A 26,056-nucleotide genomic window follows, 5' to 3' on the forward strand; every position below is an offset into this window, starting at 1 on the left:
CTTAAGTGGGGAGGAGGATAAGGGAGATGACAATAATAAAATAAGTTTAATTGGATTGCTACAAAGATTTAATGGGGTACTATTTCTCAGAGACACAATTAGAACATTGCCATGCATATATAAAAAAACAATACCTAAATGTCTGTTAAATTAATACAAATAAAAATCTCCCAAAGATCATAAAGCTAAATGTTACAGCTGGGATCAAACGGAGACTGACTCCAAGGTTCATACTCTTAGCCACCAGGCCTTTACTGTCTCATCGCTTTAAGAGTTACTGGATTCTCTGGGGCGCCTGGGTGGCTCAGTGGGTTAAGCCGCTGCCTTCGGCTCAGGTCATGATCTCAGGGTCCTGGGATCGAGTCCCGCATCGGGCTCTCTGCTCAGCAGGGAGCCTGCTCCCTCCTCTCTCTCCGCCTGCCTCTCTCTCTACTTGTGATCTCTGTCAAATAAATAAATAAAATCTTAAAAAAAAAAAAAAAGAGTTACTGGATTCTCAACGTTCACCTACCCTTCCAAAGTAAATCAACATGATAACCAATCTGTCAGGTCACAACAATCTGTGACGAAGGTGTGGAACCGTGCTTAGGCCGGCACAGCAGGTCGGCATGGGTCTCAGTGCCCAAGCTGCATGCTACCTCCCAGACAGCATACACCAGTTACCAAAACACGTCGATGCCGTCCCGAGCGGCTGCCAAGAAAAGTACAAAATGTTTCCTAAGCCACCGGTGATCCGTAAGACTCTACTCAAGGGGGTCTCCATTTTCAATCTGAAAAGTTTCCTTTGCTTGAGAAATTGGCCAAAATGTGGGTAAATGCACTTTACTTGAATTATACTCATTTGCCAAGTCCTTTTTTTTCTAATGGGCTTCTAAGTGCAGTCAAAGCCCTCTTACTTTCTACAACAGGTCAGAATCAAAGAGTATGTTCAATAGACTCATAGAACATAATGGTATTTTGGCTTGTACAAGATTTTGCAACAAAATCTGTAAAGCAGAACTAGGACTCAATCATCAAAATCTCTCTCTCCACCAAGTTATCAGAAAGTGATATTTGATGCAAACAATCAACAGAAACTACTAGAAACTGTACCGCCTTGGGGTTAGAGTCACAGGAAAAAACAGATCTTGAATGTCACTTAATTCTTTAAAATTGCATCTATGGCTATTAATATTACAAAACACCAAGCTTTACTTTTAGCTTATTTAAGTACATTGTTCGGAAGGAAGTAATGTCATAAGGAATACATACTCTCACAAACTGCACACAAAAAATGCCTTGGGAAACTTGCTCAATTATATAGCAAGGTTTTTCCTTTGCTCTAGTTTACATTGCATTTCTTCAGATTAAGTCCCAAGAAGTACATCTCTCACTTCATTGTGGTGACTCTACTAATTCTTAACTTTCAAAACAGAGAGCCAGGTTAATTTTAGAAAAAATACTGATAATCTCTCCCGAAATGAAAACCTAACAATGACATTTCCATTATATCCCAGAACATGAGTAAAGTCAAACTCTCAAAGCCTAACTGCTCTAGAAGCATAGCTACAGTGACTTCAAAATGTACATTTCTCTTAATGTATGATTTTTGCTTTTTTTATACATACAGTATACAACATGAGTATGAAAGAATGCACACCAAAATGTTTGTTAGGTGGAAGGATAAATGTGATTTACTTTTTTTTTTTTAAGATTTTATTTATTTATTTGACAGAGAGAGATCACAAGTAGACGGAGAGGCAGGCAGAGAGAGAGGAGGAAGCAGGCTCCCAGCTGAGCAGAGAGCCCGATGCGGGGCTCGATCCCAGGACCCTGAGATCATGACCCGAGCCGAAGGCAGAGGCTTTAACCCACTGAGCCACCCAGGCGCTCCCTATTTTTAAGTTTTTTAAATGACAATAAATATATACAGTAAGAAAAGATTAGTCCTAAATAAGTTCTCACATAAGAGACCATATATAAGAATGAATACACAAAAAATAATACATACATAATATATATTTTGTGTATGTCTATATTTTTATATATACTGTATATATAAAATGAACATGTCACATATAGGAATAAAGAGCTTCAATTACTCTCCTTTCTTAACTAGAAAGCAATCTTACAAATGTTCCAGTCTGAACTTCTGACCGGTTTAGCAATGCTGTAAGTAGCTTTTAGACAGTATCAGGAATAAATGCAAAGACATCATTAGTCAACACTTTCCTACTCATTAAAATTGTATAGCATTTCCCCCAAGACTTCAGTACAAAAATAACTTGCCAATGTGTTTGATACTACCTATTATTAAAGCAGAACTATTTCTCAGTGGAAACTGAATTTTATTCTACATCCTAATTTTCTTTAATCTCCCTCAATGTCTCATCAGAAAATTTCTTTTTCCTCCCTCTTTAATAAATGGTAGAACTTCTCACACTTTTAGTATTTAGGCTTTTAGTATTCATGCTTATTCCAAACTGAAAAAAATTATCTTTACCACTGAAATGCACCTTAAAATGAGGAAATTTATCCTTAAAATGAGGATATTTATTATTCCCATCTTAAAATGCTTAAGGATCAACCATTACAGAAAAAAAAGTTAAATGTTTTTTAGTCATTTCTTTGCCCTATGCAGTTACATTGTAATTTCAAGTCAGAATCTTCAGTATTGGTATACAGAAAACAAAAATGCAAACACAAGAACCTATTTCCTACTCCATGACAGGTCCAATACAAAAAGACAGTCTCTTTGCTTCCAAGGGTAGCTTGCTTCAGTAACAGATAAGCAACTCTCCCCATTCTCTTGTTACAGCTGAAGTATCTCATTCAATGTTCATTCCAGAAGTACTGGGTATCATTTTATTGTTTCTCAAGTTAGCTTTCATTATGTCCTATTTCTATGTGGTGGCACACACATCTCAATTTTTCAGTTCAAAATTATGAGACGTTAAAGGACATATAAACAACTTGAGTCATTTAATAAGAGACAGGCATCCACGCCATCATGCAACCATCACAAACCCAGAGCAGCAAAATCCAAATTCATAGAAGGATGTGTTCAATAGGCCCTATGTGTTAATTTTTGGCAATACGACAATGAATAAAGACCCAAAATCTTTTTAATCACCAAGTTAAAATTATTATTTCCAGGGTAACTAAAGTTCAAGGCAGAAATAGATTGGTGACTGCCAAAGAGCATAAGCTACCATAATGAAACTATATTAGGGGACCAGCAGAGGTTTGCCCTCCCAGTTCTGACTGAGCAAGACACATTCAGGAGATAGATGGTCTCTGTTCCCTTTATCAACTATAAAACCAGAAGGTGGTTCCAAATGTTCATATGTTGACAATTTAAATACAAATACTCGTTCACTTCTGGGTTCCAATCCCCATCCTTTAAGTGCTAGATATAATAATCAGAAAGAACTTTCATGTAATCTCCTTCAACTCACCCCTTGGGGCGATCACCACTTTATGATCTGAGACAGATTTTCTAATACTCTATACTAAGGGTGATTTCAGAGCATAGGCCTAGAAAAACTTTATTAAGCTTTCTTCAGATTAGACAAATCCTTCTTTTCTTGTACTTCAAGGACCTTAAGGAAACTTGTTTCCCCACACAGCTCAACTGCTAAATTCAAGTCAAGTTTGCATAAACTGAATTTTAAGCTGAAAACAATCAGTCTCTATTAGGAGGTACAGGTGAAAGTGAAAAAGAGGGGCACAAAAGATGAATGAGATTAATACTTTTTTCCATTTAATCAAATTCTGGATAATTAAGATCTTAGTTCAGAATTTCTGCCTTGTGAAAACAATATAATTTATTGACTAAGATTGAAGACAATTACCCACCTCATTTTTTACTGCTACCATCTCCATTTTGGACACAAGAGTGAACATAAGAGTCCTTAAGAAACACATTCCATTAACTTCAACTCAACTATGTTTATTGCCAGAAAGGAAAAACACACATACTTCTGCGGCAAGGAAAGAAAAGTCAACCCAAACTCCTCATCATCTGTGGAGATGACACTGAATTAAAAAACAGAAGACGGAGCTTACAGTTTGGGATACTCCTTTTACTCCTTATTCAGATCAAAACTTCTCTGTGCCTGAGGTTCCTCCTTTGTGAAACATCATCTTTCCTTAAAGTCAAAGGGTTCTTGTAAGAATCAAGAAAATATGAAGATTTTTTTTAAAATAAAAAATTGTAACAAAGATTATATATTACAGTCAAGGCTCTTCTCACATATTTGTTAATTATATTTGTGAGCCTTAAACACCAAAAAGCAATTATTTTAATGACTTTAAGATCTCATTCAACAAGTATTTCTTATGTAAATCTGTTACTTACATGCCACTCACTAGGCCCTGTTGAGATATTACATACAAGTTTAAGTATGTTACACAGGTATACTCAGTTTGTTGTGCAAATAACATAGCCAGGAAGGGAGATTTTGATAAACAAAAATAGGATGAAAGTATGAAACATAATTGCATTAGTAAATATCATATAACACAAGGCATGTCTTACAAAAGTTACATGTTATAACATTGTACTTGCACAATTAAATGGATTTCCCCTCAAACATAAGCTCCTTATACTTTTTATATGGAAAAGTATGGTTTAGACCCCCAAAATACACTTAATCTTTAAATACTTCAAAGATGAGTTTCATCCTACAACTTGTCCCTAGATTTTGCCCTCCTCCAACATCCCCAAAAATGTCTGCTGAAAATAACCCACAAAACAAATAAAAACCCCTAAATTCAGAGAACTCATAAAGGGTGCCTTCATTACTCCCCATTAATATAATACTTTCGAGGCTGTATGTGAAAACTGAATTTCTGCTGCACTCAACGTAAGTACAGATTCAGCTCAAGGGCAGCCTAACAATTCTACTGGGCTGAGTGGGCAATAAATATAATTAACTCTTTTCATATGCAAAGCAATTCAAATCATGACTAGGTTTACTAAGGATGACAGAAGAAAATAACACACAAATAAACACAAAATAAGCAGGGAGACCTTAATAAGCAAATTAGATTACTGCCTCCTTTCATCAAATGGGCAAAAAAGAATCTATCCCAGAGTTAATTATTGTGAGGAATCCCTAAAGATAATGGGCTTTAGTACAACTAAGGAACGAGTAAAATAATTTCATTCAAAAATCAAATTAAATAATTAAAGCCAAGTGGTAAACTTTTCATTTTCCAAGTGATAAAACAGTCACAACTATGTATTCATTATTTCACTTACTTAGCCCATCAGGAACTATTTAATGCATACACAGATGAATACATATCATGAATTATACTAGATTCTAAGGATACAATAAGGAAAAAATCAGACAAGACCCCCCTGACTTCCCAGAGCTTACAATGTGGTGAGGTAAGACAGGAAATAAACAAGAAAATAAATAATTTCTAAAAGCAATTTCTCAACAAAGGGAGGGGGCCACACTATTTTTAAGAACTATAATAAAAAAGCACTTCACAGCAAATATTTACATTCCAAGTAAATAGGTCAAAGCCCCTGTAAAGGAAAGAAGCCACGTTCTGCTGACTAGGTGCAAAGCTCCTCCAATGACATTCCTTCTATGTTTCATCTCCATCTAGTCCAGGAATGTTGGACTACAAATATGACAGACACCAGACCTCACCTACTAGCATCTCATCTGATTCTGGTTCTTCCTTCATAATCCACAGTCATATCTTTCAAACACAAGTTCTCATTTGTCAACTCCTTTTCCGTTAAGCACTTCCTCCCTGACCTTTCAAAGTTTAAAGGTAACACAAGCGTGCCCTAACTGTAGGCAAAGAGTTGAAATATTTTGAACTGTAGGCAAAGAGTTGAAATATTTCATGCCCAAGAGAGGAAGGAGAAAAGTGAAGCTGTGTCAGAGGAGTAGGCCTAACAGTGCTAAGGTGGATTTCTAGCTTCAAATGGGCTGAGAGGTAAAGTCCACATCTTAAATAATGAAACAGCTTCACTTACAAAGTGTATTATGAAGCCAAAAGTTACTCTGGAAGAGAAAGATCACCGGAAGACTTGTCCCTACCCTTTTCATTCCTGGCAAAGACAAATCAAACTTCCAGATCTATATAACCAGACTGCAATTAGTAATACAGACACAACAGTCTTCACCTTATTGATTCCCTTCACTATTTTTTAAGTAAGTTCTACGCCCACTGTGGGGCTGGAACTCATGATTCCAAGAGCAAGAGTCACATGCTCTACTGACTTAGTCAGCCAGGTACCCCTACCTTCACTATTTTTAATGTTTTACCTTTCCTTTGTTTGTTTTTCAAGCTCTCTCAGTGTTAAAATTAATTTAGGTAGCATTTTACTTCTCTAAATTGTGTAAACTTAATTAATATTGTATTATTTTTTCAGTAATTGTTTGAAACTTCAAATATCTAGTACAATGCCCTCAGCAGTATACCTATTCTCAGAGTAGAGAAAAACCGATTGAAATTATGTGCTAAAAATTTTTTCTAGGACCTAGTCACCTATTTTTTTTTAAAGATTTTATTTATTTATTTGAGAAAGAGAGAGAGTATGAGCTGTGGGGAGGAAGTAGAGCAGAGGGAGAGGGAGAAGCAGACTCCCCGCTGAGTGAGGAGCCTGATGTAGGACTCGATCCCAGGACCCTGAGATCATGACTTGAGCTGAAGGCAGATGCCCAACTGACTGAGCCACTGAGGTGTCCCTAGTCACCTAATTTTAAAAACTGGTTTCAAAGAACTCAAGGGAACAAAACACCTGATGCTTTAGAGTTCTACAAACAGAATTCAAATTATATGTAAAATATATAAATATGTATATATTTTAAGTTTTTTTTACTTATGGGATAGCCTGGTGGTCGGTTAAGCATCTGCCTTTAGCTTGGGTCATGATCTCGGGGTCCTTGGCTCCAGCCCCCCATCAAGCTCCCAGCTCAGTGAGGCGCCTGCTTCTCACTCTCCCTCTGCTCCTTCCCACTCCGCTCAGTGCTCTCTCTTACTCTCTTTGAAATAAATAAATCAATCTTTTTTAAGGAAGTTTTCTTCAGAGAGAAAGAGAGCGCACTGAGCGGAGGGAGCAGCAGAGGGAGGAGAGACTCCCCAGTGAGTAGGGAGTCCGACATGGGGCTCATAGGAAGCTCAATCCCAAGACTCTGAGATCATGAAACCAAGAGTCAGATGCTTTAACCAACTGAGCCACCCAGATGCCCCATTTGTTATTTTTAAGAATAATAATAACAAGCACCCACCCATCAAATGTAAAATTTCAAACATACACGCCATCATGAAACATGTTCATTATGAAATTGATCATGGAGACAGTGGAATGAAGTTTCTCTTACCATCCCTATGCACATATGAAACTTAGGGAACTTCTTGAAATGTGTCACTGACTGGGAAAACCAGAGCTCTACACAGTACCTTTTATTACTACAGTGACATACATGTCCACTCACGTAACACTGAACCAGTGAACACACTAATAGAGCACCTTGCATATCTGGCTCCACTAATTGTCACAATAAGCTCAGGTGCACCTGCTTAGTATATTCTCTCATTACAAAAAGTAACTCAAAAATGCTCAGCAAAAATATAACAAGTTGGGGCACCTGGGTGGCTCATTCGTTAAGCATCTGCCTTAGGCTCAGGTCACAATCCCAGGGTCCTGGGATCAAGCCCCACATTGGGCTCCCTGCTCAGCGGGAAGCCTGCTTCTCCCTCTCTCACTTCCCCTGATTCTGTTCCCTCTCTTGCTGTGTCTCTGTCAAATAAATAAATCAAATATTAAAAAAAATTTTTTTTAAACATATAACATAATTTAGTTTTTGAGTACAGTTGATAGTGATTTGAACTTCAAAAAAATCTCTTACAGAATTTTATAAGACTCTACATAATTTACTTTTATTTTTTAGTGACTGTACAATCAAAAGAAAATGAAATACTGAGGCTGACACATTTGTGTTCGATGTAAGGTATATCTAAAAAAGCATTCAACTGTTAAAAACGTTTGAATACACTGATCTCATCCAACATGCTCATTTTACAGTTGAGAAAAAAAATCTAAGAAATGAGGAAATCAAGTGACTTACTTATGGTCATAGATATAGAGAGACAGAGGTGGAATTAGAATTTTCATTACACTACATGATCCTATTTAACAAAGTTCTTGTTCTAGAATTAAGTAAGGCTTCTATTAGGAGAATTTTACTTTCTCCCTAACACCTTACAAACTTAAAGATTTATTTCACACAACTGTTAATTGAGGCTAAGGTATTATGAAGGCTCAAGTATTATGAAGTCTGTACCATGTCCAATGTAGCTTACATTCTGAGAAGATAAGTAATGTTGAAAATTTACAATGATAGATTTTTGTAAAAATGGGAGAAAGGGATACAAAGGGTACAAACTTGCAGTTATATATAAGAAGAATAAGCTCTGAAGACCTAATAATGTACAACATGGCGACTATAATTAGTAATGGGGTATTGTAGCCTTGAATGTTGCTGAGAGTAGATCTTAAGCTTTCTTACCCCACTCGCCACAAAGTTAACTATGTGAGGTAATGAATGTGTCCATTATCTATCTTGATTTTGATAACAGTTCCATAATGTATATGTATATCAAATCATGACACTGTTAAGTTTAAATATATACAATTATAGAGAACCCAGATATGGACCCTCAAATCTACGGTCAACTAATCTTTGACAAAGCAGGAAAGAATATCCAATGGAAAAAAGATAGTCTCTTCAACAAATGGTGCTGGGAAAATTGGACGGTCATATATGCAGAAGAATGAAACTGGACCATTTCCTTACACCATACTCAAATGGATGAAAAATCTAAATGTGAGGGAGGAATCCCATCAAAATCCTAGAGAACAGGCAGCAATCTCTTTGACCTCAGTCGCAACAACTTCTGGCCAAACATGTCTCCAAAGGCAAGGGAAACAAAGGCAATAATGAACTATTGGGACTTCAAGATACAGAACTTTGTACAACAAAGGAAACAATCAACAAAACCAAAAGACAACCTATAGAATTGGAGAAGATATTTATAAATGTCCTAACAGGTAAAGGACTAATGTCCACAAAATCTATAAAGGACTTACAAACTCAAAACTTCAAAAAGAACAAGTAATCCTAGAAATGGTGAGAAGACATGAAGAGACATTTCTCCAGACATACAAATGGCCAAGAGACACATGAAAAAAATGTTCAACATCACTCGGCATCAGGGAAATACAAATCAAAACCACAATGAGATACCACCTCACACCAGTCAGAATGGCTAAAATTAACAAGTTAGAAAATAACAGATGTTGTCAAGGATGCGGAGAAAGGAGAACCCTCTTACACTGCTGATGGGAATACAAGCTGGTATAGCCACTCTGGAATGAGGTTCCTCAAAAAGCTAAAAATAGAGCTACCCTATGACCCAGCAATTGCACTAATAGGTATTTAACACAAAGATATAAATGTAGCGATCCGAACAGGCACCTGCACCCCATTGTTTATGAAAAGATGTCCATTGACAGATGAATGGATAAAGTGATATATATACAATGGAACATTACTTGGCTATCAAAAAATTGAAATCTTGCCATTTGCAACAAAGAGGATGGAACTGGAGGGTATTATGTTAAGTGAAATAAGTCAATCAGAGAAAGACAATTATCATGATTTCACTCATGGAATTTAAGAAACAAAACAGTAGCATAGAGGAAGGGAGGGAAAGATAAAATAAGACAAAATCAGAGAGGGAGACAAACCATAAGAGGTTCTTTTTTTAAAAGATTTTATTTATTCATTTGAGAGAGAGCACGAACAAGGCGGGAGAGGCAGAGGGAAAAGCAGACTCCCTGCTAAGCCAGGAGCCCGATGTGGGGCTTGACCCCAGGACCCGGAGATCACAACCTGAGCCAAAGACAGAGGCTTAATCATCTGAGCCACCCAAGCACCTCAAGAGACCCTTAATCATAGGGAACAAACTGAGGGTTGCGGAAGGGAGGGGGGTTGGGGGGTAATGGGGTGATGGGCATTAAGAAGGGCATGTGATGTAATGAGCACTGGGTGTAGGCGTCCCTCTACAATACTCTTCAAAAAAAAAAAATCAGTGTTACAGGGAAGAAAAGAGGAGGAGCTGTTCAAGATGTAAAAAGATTAGAGACAAAAACAAATGCAATGTCTAAATGCTGAATATGTCCTAATTTGGAAAAAAAAAAAAAAAAAAAAAAAAGCTATAAAAGAGGCACCTGAGGCGCCTGGGTGGCTCAGTGGGTTAAAGCCTCTGCCTTCGGCTCAGGTCATGATCCCAGGGTCCTGGGATCGAGCCCCACGTTGGGCTCTCTGATCAACAGGGAGCCTGCTTCCTCCTCTCTCTCTGCCTGCTTCTCTGTCTACTTGTGATCTCCGTCTGTCAAATAAATAAATAAAATCTTAAAAAAAAAAAAAAGAGGCACCTGTGTGGCTCAGTTGGTTAAGCAACTGCCTTTGGCTCAGGTCGTAAGTGGGGAGCTGCTTCTCCTTCTCCTTCCGTCTGCTCGTGCTCCCTCTCTTTCAAATAAATAACAAATACAATTTTAAAAAATAGCTATAAATACAAGACATTCTGAGGATAATTGATGGATTCTGATTAAGGACTAGATCTTAGCAGTGATAATGGTATTTGCATGTTGAAGTGTCAGGATGTCTGTACTCTCAGTTAAGCAAATATTTATACACACATACACAACTGATGGGTATTCAAAGGTTCGTTGTGTTAGAGTCTTTCAATTTTTCAATATGCCTGAAAATTGTCATTAAAAATGTTTAAAAGAAGAATTAGATATAATCTTGACAATGATTTAATCCATTTTCTTCTTTCAACCATGTAAGAAACTGAGCCCAAAGTACCACAGCTAATGCAGGCCTTTTCTCAAGACATTAAAACTGATGCAGGTCTGCACAATCTTAGCACAAACTCTTTCCGTGTGGCAGAAAACTAGGACAAAAGAGACAAAAACTGATTTGAGACAAACACATACATACAATAAAAAAGTTGTATATGTGTGTTTTTTTAAAAGTAATATTTACACCCAACGTGGGGATCGAACTCATGATCTCAAGATCAAGTGTTGGATGCTCTTGCGACCGAGCCAGCCAGGCACTCCTCATGCATGTAAAAAAAAGTTAAATACATTTCTTACACTTAATACGTGACAATATGATTAAAAACTGCAAAAGAATAAAAATCTGTTAAAGATTGTAACAACTTAGTACATCAGAATTTTATATAAAATAACCTCAGAATGCAGCGTTAAATGGGAAAGAGTTTGTTAGATGCACCAAAACAAAAAAACAAAACAAAAAAACACTTAAATAGTATCACCTATATACTGTCTCCCAACTTGGTCTATTAATTGTGGCAATTCTGCCTTCAAAAAATCTGATAACATAACTTAGTAACTTCACATTTCACCTACCCCATCCACAAACTTCTTGCCAGTCCCCCCAGATGCCATGTTTTCTCATATTTCTATACAAGTAATTTCCTCTGCATTTCTTCCAGCTCCTTCTCTTTCAAGACCCAACTACTTACACCACCTCTTCAGTGAGGTTTTCTTTTTTTTTTTTTTTAAAGATTTTTATTTATTTATTTGACAGAGAGAAATCACAAGTAAGCAGAGAGGCAGGCAGAGAGAGAGGAGGAAGCAGGCTCCCTGCTGAGCAGAAAGCCCGATGCGGGGCTCGAACCCAGGACCTGGGATCATGACCTGAGCCGAAGGCAGCGGCTTAACCCACTGAGCCACTCAGGCGCCCCTTCAGTGAAGTTTTCTGACTCTGCTCCCCACTACTCCCTGAATTTCCATAATACTTTTTCATTGTATCGAAGCTTTTAAAACTTTTCCTAATTAAACATGTGATTCCTCCATTAGACTATAATCCACTTGATATCATAGAGCAGGCCTTATTTGTATCTCTGTTTATAGTTAGCTTCAAGTGCTGGCAATTAGAAATAATGGAGGCTGGCTATTTTTAAAAGTTTCAGGAAGGATCATCAACTCACGTAAAAAACAGTGTTTGCCCTGAATTAAAAGTGATAGTTTATCATAAAGTGTAACTGAGTGATCTGAGTCCAGATCTGCCCCTTTGATATAAAGTCACATAGTCCAAAGCACAGAAACTATCTGAACTGATCCAAATAGTTCTGCTTTTGCTTATACCTAGGAGCCAATTACAGTAAATGCAAAAAATTATCTAAAGGGTTTCCTGTGAGGACTTGATCAGAAAAGTCCAAAAATCACTAACTCATTATTTAGTCAAGTCTTCGACAAATGTATATCAAGACCTCACTCACACTCAAGTAAAATTCACTTAAAATGACTCCGACACATTAAGATTTTTTTTTCTTTAGACATCTAACTTCAACAGAAATTCCACTTCTGAAAACACAGCTATAATGGAACTGCCTAAAAGTTTTATTGAAAACATGCAAAAAATGGCATTATAACGCCCAAAGTATACTTGGCAATATTTAACCTCTCAGCTCAATATATGGAATATATTCAAAAACAAACTTGATTCTTACTGACTGCAAGTCAAAGTAGCTGATGCAAGGTGAAAACATGCTGATTGTTCTTGGCCAACACACATGCATCTTTAAGTACATACGCGTTAGTAAAGTCTCAACCTATGGTCCTTGAACTACCAGTGAATCATGAGGAGCTTGTTGGTAGCCTAGTGTGCCCGATAAGCAGAAGCAGAAAGCTGGGTAGGGATGGTGAGGGGCGGCGGGAAGAATCTGGTGCAATGGTCCACCAAATGAAGATAAACCATTCAGGTGGTCTGCAGTAAGGAAAAATGAAGAGAATCACTAAATCAGCAAATTGATCATCATGCCCAATTAATATGATCATGTTGCTAAATGAAGTCAACCTAATGCTTTCTTGAAACAAGGGAAGACAGGGTGCCTGGGTGGCTCAGTGGATTAAAGCCTCTGCCTTTGGATCAGGTCATGATCTCAGGGTCCTGGGATTGAGCCCCGCACCGGGCTCTCTGCTCAGCTCGCGCTTGCTCTCTCTCTCTCTCTCTCTCTCTCCCTGCCTCTCTACCTTCTTGTGATCTCTGTCAAATAAATAAAATCTTAAAAAAAAAGAAACAAGAGAAGAATGTGTTTTGGTAAAAAACCACAAGAGAGATAATTGATTTATTAATATAACAGTACAAGTTCCTTATTATAAGTGATTAACACTCAATAATCACTTTTTTAAAAAAGATTTTATTTATTTATTTATTTATTTGACAGAGAGAGAGAGAGAGAGAGAGAGATCACAAGTAGTCAGAGAGGCAGGCAGAGAGAGGAAGGGAAGCAGACTCCCCAGCGAGCAGAGAGCCCGATGCAGGGCCCGATCCCAGGACCCCGAGATCATGACCTGAGCCAAAGGCAGAGGCTTTAACCCACTGAGCCACCCAGGTGTCCCCTCAATAATCATTCTTATCAGAAGACTCACCTGAGTATAGTACTACTAGCAAGATGCTGCCAAAGCTTTGCATTTACAGTAAAAAATCAGATACATTTAAAAATAAAATCCATCTATTAAAATTGAAAGATAGATGTTAGAGACTAGGGCTATCAAAAAATCAGAAGAATGAAGATCCTCATAATTTCTAATGGCTTAAAGATTTTAAAGATTCTATTCATAGCATACAGTACTAGCAAATGATTCCTAAATACAGTCAGAGGTGAAAAAGAGTCCATTTAATATCCATAGCAAGAATCTTTAAAAAATGCCATTCCAACATAAACTCCAAGACAATAATGACTGGGAAGAAACATCAACCCTTTATATGCTAGAAAATTGAGAACAAAATGGGACTAGCCCAACAGAAGGTAGCTTATTCTGTAGGGGCTACAACATCCCATGTCAATTTTTAATATAAATTCAAGTGCTTAAATCTCATCCCAAAGAGCATTCTCCATATCTTAGTATCTTCCAACTGTAGCACCCCTGACCTAAATTAAGTTCTCATAACCTACCAAACTTACCTACCCAGAATTCCACTGTATTTCCAACCTATAGCTTCTTGCTGCCTTATTTTCCTTTAGGTCTTTCCCCACAGATATACTCCTCCTGGTAAAATCAAGCACCTTCTACTTTACATCAACTAAATGCCTCCTGGGGTGTTTGGGTGACTCAATCAGTTAAGTGTCAGAATTTCCGATTTCAACTCAGGTCATGATCTCAAGGTCATGGGATTGAGCCCCACATCGGGATCCCTGCTCATCAAGGAGTCTGCTAGAGTTTCTCTCTCTCTCTCTCTCTCCCCCCCACTTTCCCGTTTCTTTCTCTCTCAAGTAAATCTTAAAAAAAAAAAAAAAGGAAATACCTCCTATTTCACAGTACATCTCTCTCCAATTGGTATAACATTTTATGCACTCTGCTTATAAAAGCCTCAGAGCTACCAACGCTGAAAATATGAAAAATTTTTACTTCCACTGTTACAGACTAAATCTTCAGTCCTCCTCATGCTCAATTCTGCTTCATTTTTTAATTATAGACTCAGCCCTAAGAGTAGAAGCATAAGAAAATTCAGTAAACCACCTCATTAGATGATGTGTAGTATGAAACACTGAAAATACATAAAGAGGAGATAATGATATTCTTGGTGAAGAAAGAAACAAGGTTTTGTAGAGAAATGTGTTTATTCTAACATACACTAATCTCAAAAGAGCTACTGGAGGGGTGCATGGGTGGCTCAGTGGGTTAAAGCCTCTTGCCTTCGCCTCAGGTCATGATCCTGGGGTCCTGGAATCAAGCCCCACATCGGGCTCTCTGCTTGGCAGCAAGTCTGCTTCCCCCTCTCTCTGCCTGCCTCTATGCCTGCTCATGATCTCTGTCTACCAAATAAATAAATGAAATCTTAAAAAAAAAAAAAAAAGAGCTACTGGAATATTCTGGGGTTGAATGCTCAAGAAGTCTATCTTGAGTTTGGTTGTAATAAACTACAGGTAGAATTCTCCAAACACCACACCAGAATGAGAAGTTAACAAACCAAGTTATTTTCTGAAATTGTAAGAATGGTGTGTTCAAATACAATCAGATCTATAAATTTCAAAGGCAGACGACAGGACTGATTTCCTGTTTCCCAATAATTCAACAAAATTGAGTATACTGACCATCTACTACTATGGTCACACCCTGATTAGAGGTAATCACCTCATTTCTCCATCTTCTGTGAAATTTTGATGACTCAATTCTTAGCACTTTCCTCCCTTTTTTACTTACTTATAAGTAGTCATTTATTTTTATACCTCAGTCAACCTCCCCCAGCTGACTCCAAAATCCACATTCATAACCTGAACATCTAGGAGTTCCATACCTAAACTTCTGCACCATCCAACACGATGTCCCAACTTAAAAATTTTGTCAGCTAAACCTTAACATACTGAAAGGCAAACTACAGATTGCCCAAGATAGCTCTTTCTTATTCCCCAAATCTGCCAGGCCATCTCAATATTCCTGGTTATCCAGATTCACCAATACAGGATTACAGATCTCCTCGACTGATAACAGGTTACATCCCAATACACCCATCATAAATTGAAAACTATGAATCCTAAGTTGAAAATGCATTTAAGGGGTGCCTGGATGGCTCAGTGGATTAAAGCCTCTGCCTTCCGCTCAGGTCATGATCTCAAGAGTCCTGGGATCCAGAACCGCATCAGGATCCCTGCTCAGCAGGGACTGTTTCTCCCTCTTCTCTTGCTCGCTCGCTCTGTCTCATAAAAATCTTCAAAAATAAAAAAGAAATTACATTTAATACAACTAACCTATAGAACATCAAAGCTTAGCCTAGCCTACCTTAAATGTGCACAGAACACTTACATTAGCCTATAGTCAGGCAAAACCATTTAACATAAAGCTTATTTTATAATGAAGTGTCGAATATCATAAAATTTATTGAATGCTATACTGAAAAACAGAATAGTAAGTCTATTGGTTGCTAACCCTTATGACCACATAGCTGACTGGGAGCTGCAGCTTGCTGCCACTGCCCAGCATCACAAGAGACTCTCATACCACCTATCACCAGCCACAGAGAAGATCTAAATTTAAACCGTGAAGTATGGTTTCTACTGAATGTGTATGTATCACTTTGTACCATCCTAAAATTCTAAGACAGAAAAATTGTAAGGTGAGCCATTATAAGTCAGGGGACTGTGTGTACTTTATTTTCTTGTATGTATTCTTATATCCAATAAATTACCAACTCATGCCATTTTTTTTCCTATTGGGTTCCTCCCTTTAGTCTCTTTCCACTATAAGCAATCCTGTACCAGTGCTTCTCCAACTTTAATATGCATAGGAACCATTTGAAAATCTTGTTAAAAATGCAGATTCTGATTTATTAGGTCATGGGTGGGGCCTGAGATTCTGTACTTCTAACATACTCCCAGGTTCCTGCAAAGCTGCTGGTCCAGGGACCATATCTTTGAGCAGCTCAGATCACTACTTTCTTTTATTCCCTCAGGACTTGCACAGTTTATCCTATGGTATATTTATCTGTTTACATAGTGTTTTATAGTTATTTCATGTATGCATATTTTATTATGCTTTCTTTCCTAAAAAAAAAAAAGGATTTTGACATACTCAAGAAATAAGATCATGATTCCTTTTTTTGGAACAAGAGCAACATATTGTGGGTATTCAATGCCTGTTGATTGTAAAATGCTTGTGCAGAAAATATAACAATCACCTCTTGATTAAGAAGTTGAAGTAGGTTTATGGATTACTTTCATCAACTTTCTAAAAAGCATTTCATTGCTAATCAACCTTATCACCATATACAGAAAAGAAACTTAAAACAGCTTTCTATTCATAGTTAAGAAAGCAAATTGTTAAGTTAGACTGTGAATTATTGGTTATAGATTTATTCTTTCTCCATCAGTGAAGAATTAAATACATTTAAAACAAAAACTAGAAGCCCAGGGGCACCTGGGTGGCTCAGTGGGTTAAAGCCTCTGCTTTCGGCTCAGGTCATGATCCCAGGGTCCTGGGATCAAGTCCCACATCAGGCTCTCTGCTCAGCAGGGAGCCTGCTTCCCTCCCTCTCTCTCTGCCTGCCTCTCTGCCTACTTGTGATCTCTGTCTGTCAAATAAATAAATAAAATCTTTAAAAAAAAAACAAAACAAAACTAGAAGCCCAGGCAGCAAAAGAAAAAATAAATTGGACTCCATTAAAATTAAAAACTTTTATGTATCAAAGGACATCATCAAGAGAGTGTAAATACAGGGGAGGAGGGGAGCAGCAGGAGTGGCAGAGGGACAAGCAGACTCTGCCAAGGGCAGAGCCAGATGCAGGACTCGATCTCATGACCCTGAAATCAGGAGAGTCAGATGCTTAACTGAGTGAGCCACCCAGATGCTGGGGGGAAAAAAGTAAAAAGACAACCCAAAAAATGGGAGAAAATATTTGCAAATACATATCCCTGTGATATGTATTTAATGTACAGAATATATAAAGATCTCCCACAACCAACAACAATAACAAAAACCCAAAATAACCCAATTAAAAAATAGCCACAGGGCTTAAACAGATGTTTCTCCAAAGAAGATAAATGTCCAAGAAGCACGTTAAAAGATGCTCAACATTACTAGTCATTAGGGAAATGCAAACCAAAACCACAGTGTGGTTTTATACCAACTACAATTGGCTATAATTTTAAAAATGGGAGATTAGGGCGCCTGGGTGGCTCAGTGGGTTGAGCTGCTGCCTTGGCTCAGGTTAAGATCTCAGGGTCCTGGGATCGAGTCCCGCGTCGGGCTCTCTGCTCAGTAGGGAGCCTGCTTCCCTCTCTCTCTCTGCCTGCCTCTCTGTCTACTTGTGATCTCTCTCTGTCAAATAAATAAATAAAATCTTAAAAAAAAAAAAGGGAGATTAGTGTGAGTGAACATATGGAGAAACTAAAACACTTGTAACGTTGCTGCTAGAATGTAAAACAATGCAGCTACTATGGTAAAGTCTGGCAGTTCCTCCAAAAGGTAAACCATTTAACCTAGCAAGAATTACCATATAACCTAGCAATTCCACTCTTAGGTGTATTATAACCAAAAGACTCAAAAACAGGGACTCAAACAGCTCTTTGTACACCGAAGTTCATAGCCACTTATAATAAACAAATGGCCATCAATAGTAGAATGGATAAACAAAATGTGGTATATACATACAATGGAATATTATTCAGCCATAAAAAGAATGAGGTACTGATATTTACTACCACGGGATGAACCCAGACATTATGCTAAGTGAAATATACCACAAACAATAGAATATTGTATTATTCCACTTATATGAAATATCTAGACTTGATAAATTCATAGAGACAAAACCTAGATTTAGAAGTTAACAGGGGTTGGGAGAGAGGAGCAGCAGTATTGCTTAATGGATCCAGAGTTTCTGCTGGGAGAGATGAAAAATTTTGGAAATACACAGTGGTGATGGTTGCATACTGAATTATACACTTAATGCCACTGAATTATACACTTAAAAATGGTTAAGACGGCAAATTTTGTATGTACTGTATCACAAGCTAAAAAATGAAACCGGAAAAAAAGAGAAAATTTTTAGTACAGCTCTGAGTTCAAGTTTCTGACTATTTCTAAGCTATGTGATGTTAAGCAAGTTATTTAATTTCTCCCAGCTTCAATCCATCCATAAAATAGAGATATTATCCAACTCCCAGAGTTGTTGAAGACTAAATGAGAAAATAATCACTTAGCACAACACTTCTTACATAACAAATACTGGGTAAATGGTAGTTAATATTACTCAAAAACCACCGTTAATCAAGTAGGTAGACTATAAGGTTGCTATAAATGAATACCCCAAAAAATTCCATGATATTCTCATGACATTCTGAAATAAAGAAATGAATGCACAGCAGTCAGTTATCCTGCTGTAAACCTGGAAACTTATGACCACCAAGGGTTAGTCCTCTTGAGATATTACTGAACCTAAGAATAAATGACAAACCCAGAAAGTAAGAACCTACTTTGTACATTATTGTGTTCATTAAAGAGGTGAACAAAATTAAAAAAAAAAAAAAAAAAAAAAGCTAGTTAGCTCTCTTCAACTAATCTCATTTTACTGTTTTCCCCACATATATATATATATTTTTTAATTTATTTATTTAAGATTTTATTTATTTATTTGAGAGAGAGAGAGAGACAAAGCAAGACAGGGAACAGAAGCAGAGGGAGTGGGAGAGGGAGAAGCAGGCTTCCCACTGAGCAGAGAGCCCAATCCCAGCACCCTGGAATCATGACCTGAGCTGAAGGCAGAAGCTTAATGACTGAGCCACTCAGGTGCCCTGTCACGTATTTGTTTTTAAAATCATGAGATTTAATTCATTAGCCAATGCCATGGGCTAACATAAAGCCTTGTCTAAAGGCCCTCAGTTCCAACCCCAGCATCAGAGTATCACTATAATAAGGCAGAGAACCACACAGAATATGCTGTTAAAAAATGTTCTAGGAGCATGGAAGCTTGGAGTGAACTGCTAAATAATTGCATATAATGTATATAATACAGTTGTCTTGATGAAAATTAGGCATTTAAAAAACTCACAAACAATTCTAGGCAAAGTATGCCAGAGGAAAATACTACAAATGATTCCAAAATAACATGTAACACAAATCTTAAAATGTAAATTAAGCAATTTCCATATCCTAAGGTCTTTTGCAAAAATTTCCCAAATTCCTTCAAAGAAGTAAATCACCAAGTAAGGAAGTTTTTCTCATGTACCACAATTAACTTGCATATATAAGAGACTTAGATCCAGAGGGAAAGGGAAAGTACAGTATCTCAAACAACCAAAAAGGTTTTTAAAAAAGTAATTTTTTTTTTTACTAAGACTAGCTAATCCTCAAGAGTCAAGTCAATCTAAAATGGTGAGATTCCACATTACATTCAATAACATTGTGAATGTAATTAAAAAGGTCATGAAAAGCATCAGAAGACTTTAATTTTACTTCATGTTGATAAAAGAATTTTTCATAACCCAAACATCCTGATTAAAACTATGAACCATTATGTTTGAGAAGCGAATGATCTGTGCCAACACTCTTAGGAAAAATAGTTTTTCTCTTCTCAACAAAAACCTACTAATATAAGCAAAAACTATTTAATGTGTTAACCTGAAACACTCACCTGAGCTAATTCCTTTAAACCACAATAACTCTTAACTATCATGACAATAATGACGAATAAAGGCTTCCACAATTAAATTCCAGAAACAATCCTTTTATCCCACACAGCTCCTTCCTCCATCCCAGTTACATGAGGCCCACACTTCATCTTCAGGAGAAAATAAGGAGGTTTGATAGTTGTTGTTTCTTTTTTCTAAACTTTACTTTGGAAAGGTACAGCACAGCTTCAAGTCCAGAGAACTCAGTTCTCAAGGAAACTGATACTAGGGCTATCTAACTAGACACCACTGGCAATAAATTACCAGAAGCTAAGACTTCATACTTTTAAAGACCCATGCTAATAATGCCTGGCTGGTCATAAGTCAGGTTACCAAAAGTCTTAACGAAATTGGCTCAAGTTCATTAGCAAGAAGGGAAAGATGTTTATTAAAAATTTTGAGTGCAAAAAAATTAAATTTAATTGAAACTAAACACTACCTATAGCACGTACTAATATATTTTAGTACCATTAGTACTAATTAGTACCATTTAGTACTAATATATTTAGTACCATTTAGATCACCTCACTTGCAGGCAGAATCACTGTGAACCCCCCCCAATCTGATCTTACCCCAGAGCTGTTTTAAAATCATACCCTTTTTATCTCCTGCTTTGTTATTACTGAGGATTTCACTGTTAATGTGCCACCAAATAATGCTATGACATGAAATGCACTGTTAAATATCATTTGCACGTACAAGTTTTTTTCAAGACACACTTCACTGAACTCTTAAACTATCTGCCCAGGATTTAATCATACAGGAAACCCACAGATTTTAATGAGGTGGCATGGCAAAATATCATGTAATTCAGGAAATTCATCAGCCAAATGTTAGGTATACACAGTTTATAAGTGGAGCTCAAGTGAGAGGGCAAGCAACTGGTCTAAAGCTAGTCTAAGAAAAAGTTGTAGACCCTCTCATCCCCAAACGACTTAGTTTAGGAACTTATAAATACGCCCCACATTCTGAGACATCTAACAGAAGGTTGGAACAAAACCAACACAGTCATCTTTGCTATTCCTAGCTGTTTCTTCTTTCACTAAAACATTCTGCCCTCTATACAAGCTACAGAGTGGACTTAGGCAACGATCATTTAAGTAAAGGTAGAATTAATTTTCTTATTACACCGCTATACTACAATGCCGCCTGAATAAAAAAGCTCGCCTCAGCAAACCATTTACGATAAATCAGAAGTGCGTTCCGTGTTAGAAAACTTTTAAAGTACTGATCCTACGAAGCTAAGTCGGACTCTCGTATTTGTGCTTTTATCCTACATATTTTCCTTTACGTAAGGCGGATAGGAATTTGACTAGCCCACCCCGACAGCAAACTGGCCCAGCACCCGCATGCTGTAGCAAGAAGCCACGTTTTCCTCGGGCGGACTGTTTCCCAACCCCTCCTTAAAATAATGCGTGTGGCCACTTGAGACTTCCCCAGCCAAGCTCCAGAAACTTGCAGGTTTAAATGGCCAAACTGGAACCAACCAGGGCAGCTGTCATCTGAAACTCAGGAAAGCTGAGACCAGCCAACTCTGCTGAACGAGGAAGGGTGCGGAGAGATGTGGCGGGGCCCGTCGAAGGGAATGCATTAGGCTCCCCTCCCCAACCTCCCCCCCCATCAATTCGCTTTTCTGCAACCCCAGCGCCGCCATCCTGTTCCTGAATAATTAAACGGGCTGGGGAGGGAGTGAGGTGGCCAAGAAAGGCAGTTTCTAGTCGGGAGTTTCCCGAGCCGAGGCGGTGGGGTCTAGAGGCCGAGGGCTACATCCCAGGCGTGCGAAGGACTTTCCTCAGGGACCGGGAGGGCAGGGGGCGGCCGGAAGCGAAGCGCGGGGAGTGACGTGGAGGAGGGGATGACAAAGGGACGCGGGGGCCACGGCCGCGCGGCCCGCGGGCCCGCAGGAGCCGGGACAGGTGGCCGGGCCTGGCCGGGAACAATGGGGGGCCGAGGCTGCCCCCTGGCGCTCACCTACCTCCGGTGCCCTCCGAGTTCTCGTTGAGGCTGCCCGAGGAGTCGTGCTGGGCGCCCACACACCCGCCCATGGGGGCCCCCGGCGCCTCGTCCGCCACCTCCGGGCGCTCGTCCGGCCCGCCGCCTCCTCCGCCTCCTCAGGCGCCGCCGCCGCCACCGAGCCCCGGACAGGCGCGGCGCTTCTCTCGCCCGCCGCGGCCCAGCCTCCGCCCCCCTCGCCGCTCCACCCACCGCCTTGGCTCGGCCCCTTCCTCCGCGCCCACTTCTACCTCAGCCCCCCGGCCGCCCGCCCGGCAGGCCTGGCCCGCACGCCGCCCTCGCCTCCGGCTCGGCCCCGCCAGGCCAGGGCTGGCCCATCCCGGGCGGGCCGCAGCGCCCGCCTCGCCCCCTCACACCTCCGCACACCCGCGTCCAGGCGAGCCCCGCACGGGCGCCGCCCGTCCGCCAGACCCCATCAGCCCCCGCCCCGCGGCGCCGCCCTCCGCACCCGCGGCCTGGGCTCCGCCGGGCCCGCCCGGAACGGCCTGCGGGGGCGGGGCCGCGGGAGGCCGCGCGCTGATTGGCTGCGGGATGGGGCCGCGAGCCGAGAGCTTGGGCGGTGGGGAGGAGAGCTCTGAGCTCGAGGAGCGGAGGCGAAGCGGTGATCCGTCCGGGGGAAGAGGCAGGGAGAGGAGGCGAGGAGGGATAGGCAAAGAAGAAAAGAAGGGGAAGAAGGGAGAGCCAGCAGGAAAGGAGGAACAAAAGTGAGGAAGGAGAAGCGGAGAGGGGTGAAATCGAGTTTGTGGCTCCTCCTCGGGCGTCAGCCCTTTCTCTTTCTCGTGGAAGCGGGTCGGAGGGGGCACTGAAAAGTAGTCAAAGAAGCCTTGCAGGCGGGGACGGGGCTGGTTCCCAAATAACTGGCGGAGGTGGGGAGGAGGTCCTGCCTGAAGGCTGAGATCCCAGAACCTTTGAGGTTTGTGTAGAATTCAGTGGTTGGGTACGCGGAGTCTGGGCTTCCCCTTGCCTGCCCCGCTCCCAAGCCCCCCTCCCAAATCACTGTGCCCCATTATTAGACGTAGAGGCGGTCATTGTGGTTGCAAACTGGACTCGGATTACAGAGGCGAGGCATTCCATGGAGAGATAAGCGCGGACCGTAGTTCTGAGGGCGTGGGTTCATTTCATCTTAACGGGATTGATTATTCAAATACAATGCTACTTCTCAAGATCCTCCCTTTAGGTATCTTAAATCGTCTTTAGAACAAAATGAAGTATTAAATAAATAAAATACCCTGCTTTTTCTAAACTGGAATTTGGTACATGGACCACGCCCGACATTCTTGGCGGTCGCTATCCTAATCTAAGCCAAATTGTTAATGGTCCCTTCAGAATTGTGTTCTGCTATAATGCCTTAAAATTTTTATCAGCCGGCTTGGGCCTTTATAAAGCTTATTTCTGCCCAAACTGTTTTAACTATCTGCTCCATTTTTATATCAGACTTCCTTTTTTTAACATCCTGGGTCGGCTTTTGCTTAGCATTAAAAAAAAATTTTAAGTGAAATACCTAAGAAAGAGATTCTGCAGCTTGGAATTTGCATTTAAATGTATTTTCATACACTGCTGGTGGGAGTGTAAATTGGTTCAATCTTTTTGCAAAGTAATTTGGAAACAAGGATCAAGAACCTTAAAAATGTTCATACCCTTTGACTTGGCATTATCCCACACATGGGTATCTCGTTCACAGAAATAGTTCAAAAGGCAGAGAAAGATTTCTGTCCTTGTATTTATTTGATAATCAGATACAAATGAGGGTTTGACAAACCAAATCTTATGCTTACATAAAAACACAGAAATGTCTAGTGAGAAATAGAAATCTGCTATATGAAATTTATACTGACAAATTAGTGTTGTCCTGGCTAGTCATGAAAATTCAAAAAAGCTTCTATACAATCATGTTTTTATGAGTTTTCAGAGGTTGCTCTGACATTCAGGTACTGTGTCACAAAGCCCTCTTCTATCTGATCATTCTCAGTTGAGTCTTCACATTGGCAGGCAGACATCACTTCATCACTTCCCTGAAGGAGAGAAGCTGCATGTTGAGTATCTTCAAAGGGATTGCTTTGTCCTGAATTTTGCTCTAGAAACTGCAGAAACCAAGACTTTCACAATGCCTATTAGACAGATGATAGGCACCCAAGTGATGAGTGTTTCTGATGAGCACTAAGGAGTTGCCCTAGGAAGAGAGAGCCATGTCACTGGGAGATTTTCAGTTATGAGTATTCTCTACCTTGCTTCTATCTTAAGACAGAATCACAAATCCCCAGGAGAGAGAGTCATGTGGCAATTAAGGGCCCCAGCTCTGCTATCAACTTCCTGGGTTGGGAATCTGGCTTCCATTCTATACTAGCTACATGACCTTGAATTTCTATACAGCTCAATTTCCTCACCTGTAAAACTGGGCCAGTAACAATGCTCTAAACTCTGTGGGGGCTCTTTATTAACTCTCCTCTACTTCATGTCTAACATCACCTATTTAAACTTAATGCATGGCTCAATCCACTTAAGACCTTCTATAGATAACAGTGTCTTCTTTGTGCACCCTGTATGTGTGTATGTATGTGTTTCTCTATTTCTTATAAAATAGAATTCATATACCATATATCTCACCAATTTAAAGTGCATAATTCAAATTGGTATAGCCACTATGGACAACAGTATGGAGGTTCCTCAAAAAGTTAAAAACAGAATTACCATATGATCCAACAATTCCAATTCTGGGTATTTATCCAAAGAAAATGAAAACATTTGGAACACCTGGGTGGCTCAGTCGGTTAAGCATCTGCCTTCAGCTCCAGTCATGATCCCGGGGTCCTGGAATTGGGCCCTGTGTTGGGCTCCCTGCTCAGCGGGGAATCTTCTTCTCCCTCTCCCTCTGTGTTTGCGCTCTCTTTCAAACAAATAAATCTTTAGAAAAGAAAAGAAATGAAAACATTAACTTAAAAAAATGTATGCAGCATTATTTACAAGAGCCAAGACGTGGAAACAAGTGCCCATCAGTAGATGAATGGTTAAAGAAAATGTGAGAGATAGATAGATACACATATTCACATAATGGAGTATTATTCAGCCATGAAAAAGAATGAACTCTTGCCATTGTGACAACATGGATGGACCCTGAGGACATTATCCTAAGTGAAATAAGTCAAACAGAGAAAGAGAAATACCTTATGATCTCACTTTTAAGTGGGACTTAAAACAACAATAAAGACAAAATCACTCCAAGCCCATAGATACAGAGAATGATTGGTGGTTGCCAGAGGTGTGTGTGTGTGGCAGGGGGATGGCAGAAGAATAGGTGAAGGGGTCAAAATGTACAAACTTCCAGTTATGAAATAAGTCACGGGGTTGTAATGTACAGCACAATGACTATAGTGAATACTATATTGCATATTTGAAAGTTGCTGAGGGAATAAATCTAGAAAGTTTTGCTTTTTTTTTTTTAAGATTTTATTTATCTATTTGACAGAGAAAGAGAGAGAGACAGCAAGAGAGGAAACATAAGCAGGGTGGTGGGGGGTAGTCGTAGGAGGAGAGGTAGGCCTCCTGCCAAGCAGGGAGCCCGACACAGGGCTTGATCCCAGGACTCTGGGATCATGACCTGAGAAGAAGGCAGATACTCAATGACTGAGCCACCCAGGCACCCCAAAATCTTGAAACTTTTCATTACAGGAAAAAAATTTTATAACCATGTATGGTGATGGATGTCAATTAGACTTATTGTGATGATTTTGCAATATATACAAATATTGAATAACTATGTTATACACCTGAAACTAACAGATTGTTATATGACAATTATACCTCGATTAAAATAAAAATAAAGTGT

General features: G+C 39.5%; 1 protein-coding gene across 3 annotated transcripts in view; it reads right to left on the reverse strand.

Moving 5' to 3' along the window:
• The window catches only part of UBTD2 (ubiquitin domain containing 2), a 62,532-nt gene extending 39,856 nt beyond the window's left edge, over positions 1–22,676 (reverse strand). Inside the window, exon 1 of one of the 3 annotated variants that reach the window (XM_047730816.1) lies at positions 22,196–22,676. In XM_047730816.1, the coding sequence (XP_047586772.1) occupies positions 22,196–22,265 (70 nt within the window). In that variant the 5' untranslated portion in view covers positions 22,266–22,676. Of the gene's footprint in view, positions 1–4,047; positions 4,134–22,191 lie in introns of those variants that run through there. The other 2 variants (XM_047730818.1, XM_047730817.1) reach the window with 2 other exon arrangements.
• Between the last annotated feature and the right edge of the window lie 3,380 nt (positions 22,677–26,056).

This window comes from Lutra lutra, chromosome 5 (assembly GCF_902655055.1).
Source record: "Lutra lutra chromosome 5, mLutLut1.2, whole genome shotgun sequence".
Classification (NCBI taxonomy): domain Eukaryota; kingdom Metazoa; phylum Chordata; class Mammalia; order Carnivora; family Mustelidae; genus Lutra; species Lutra lutra.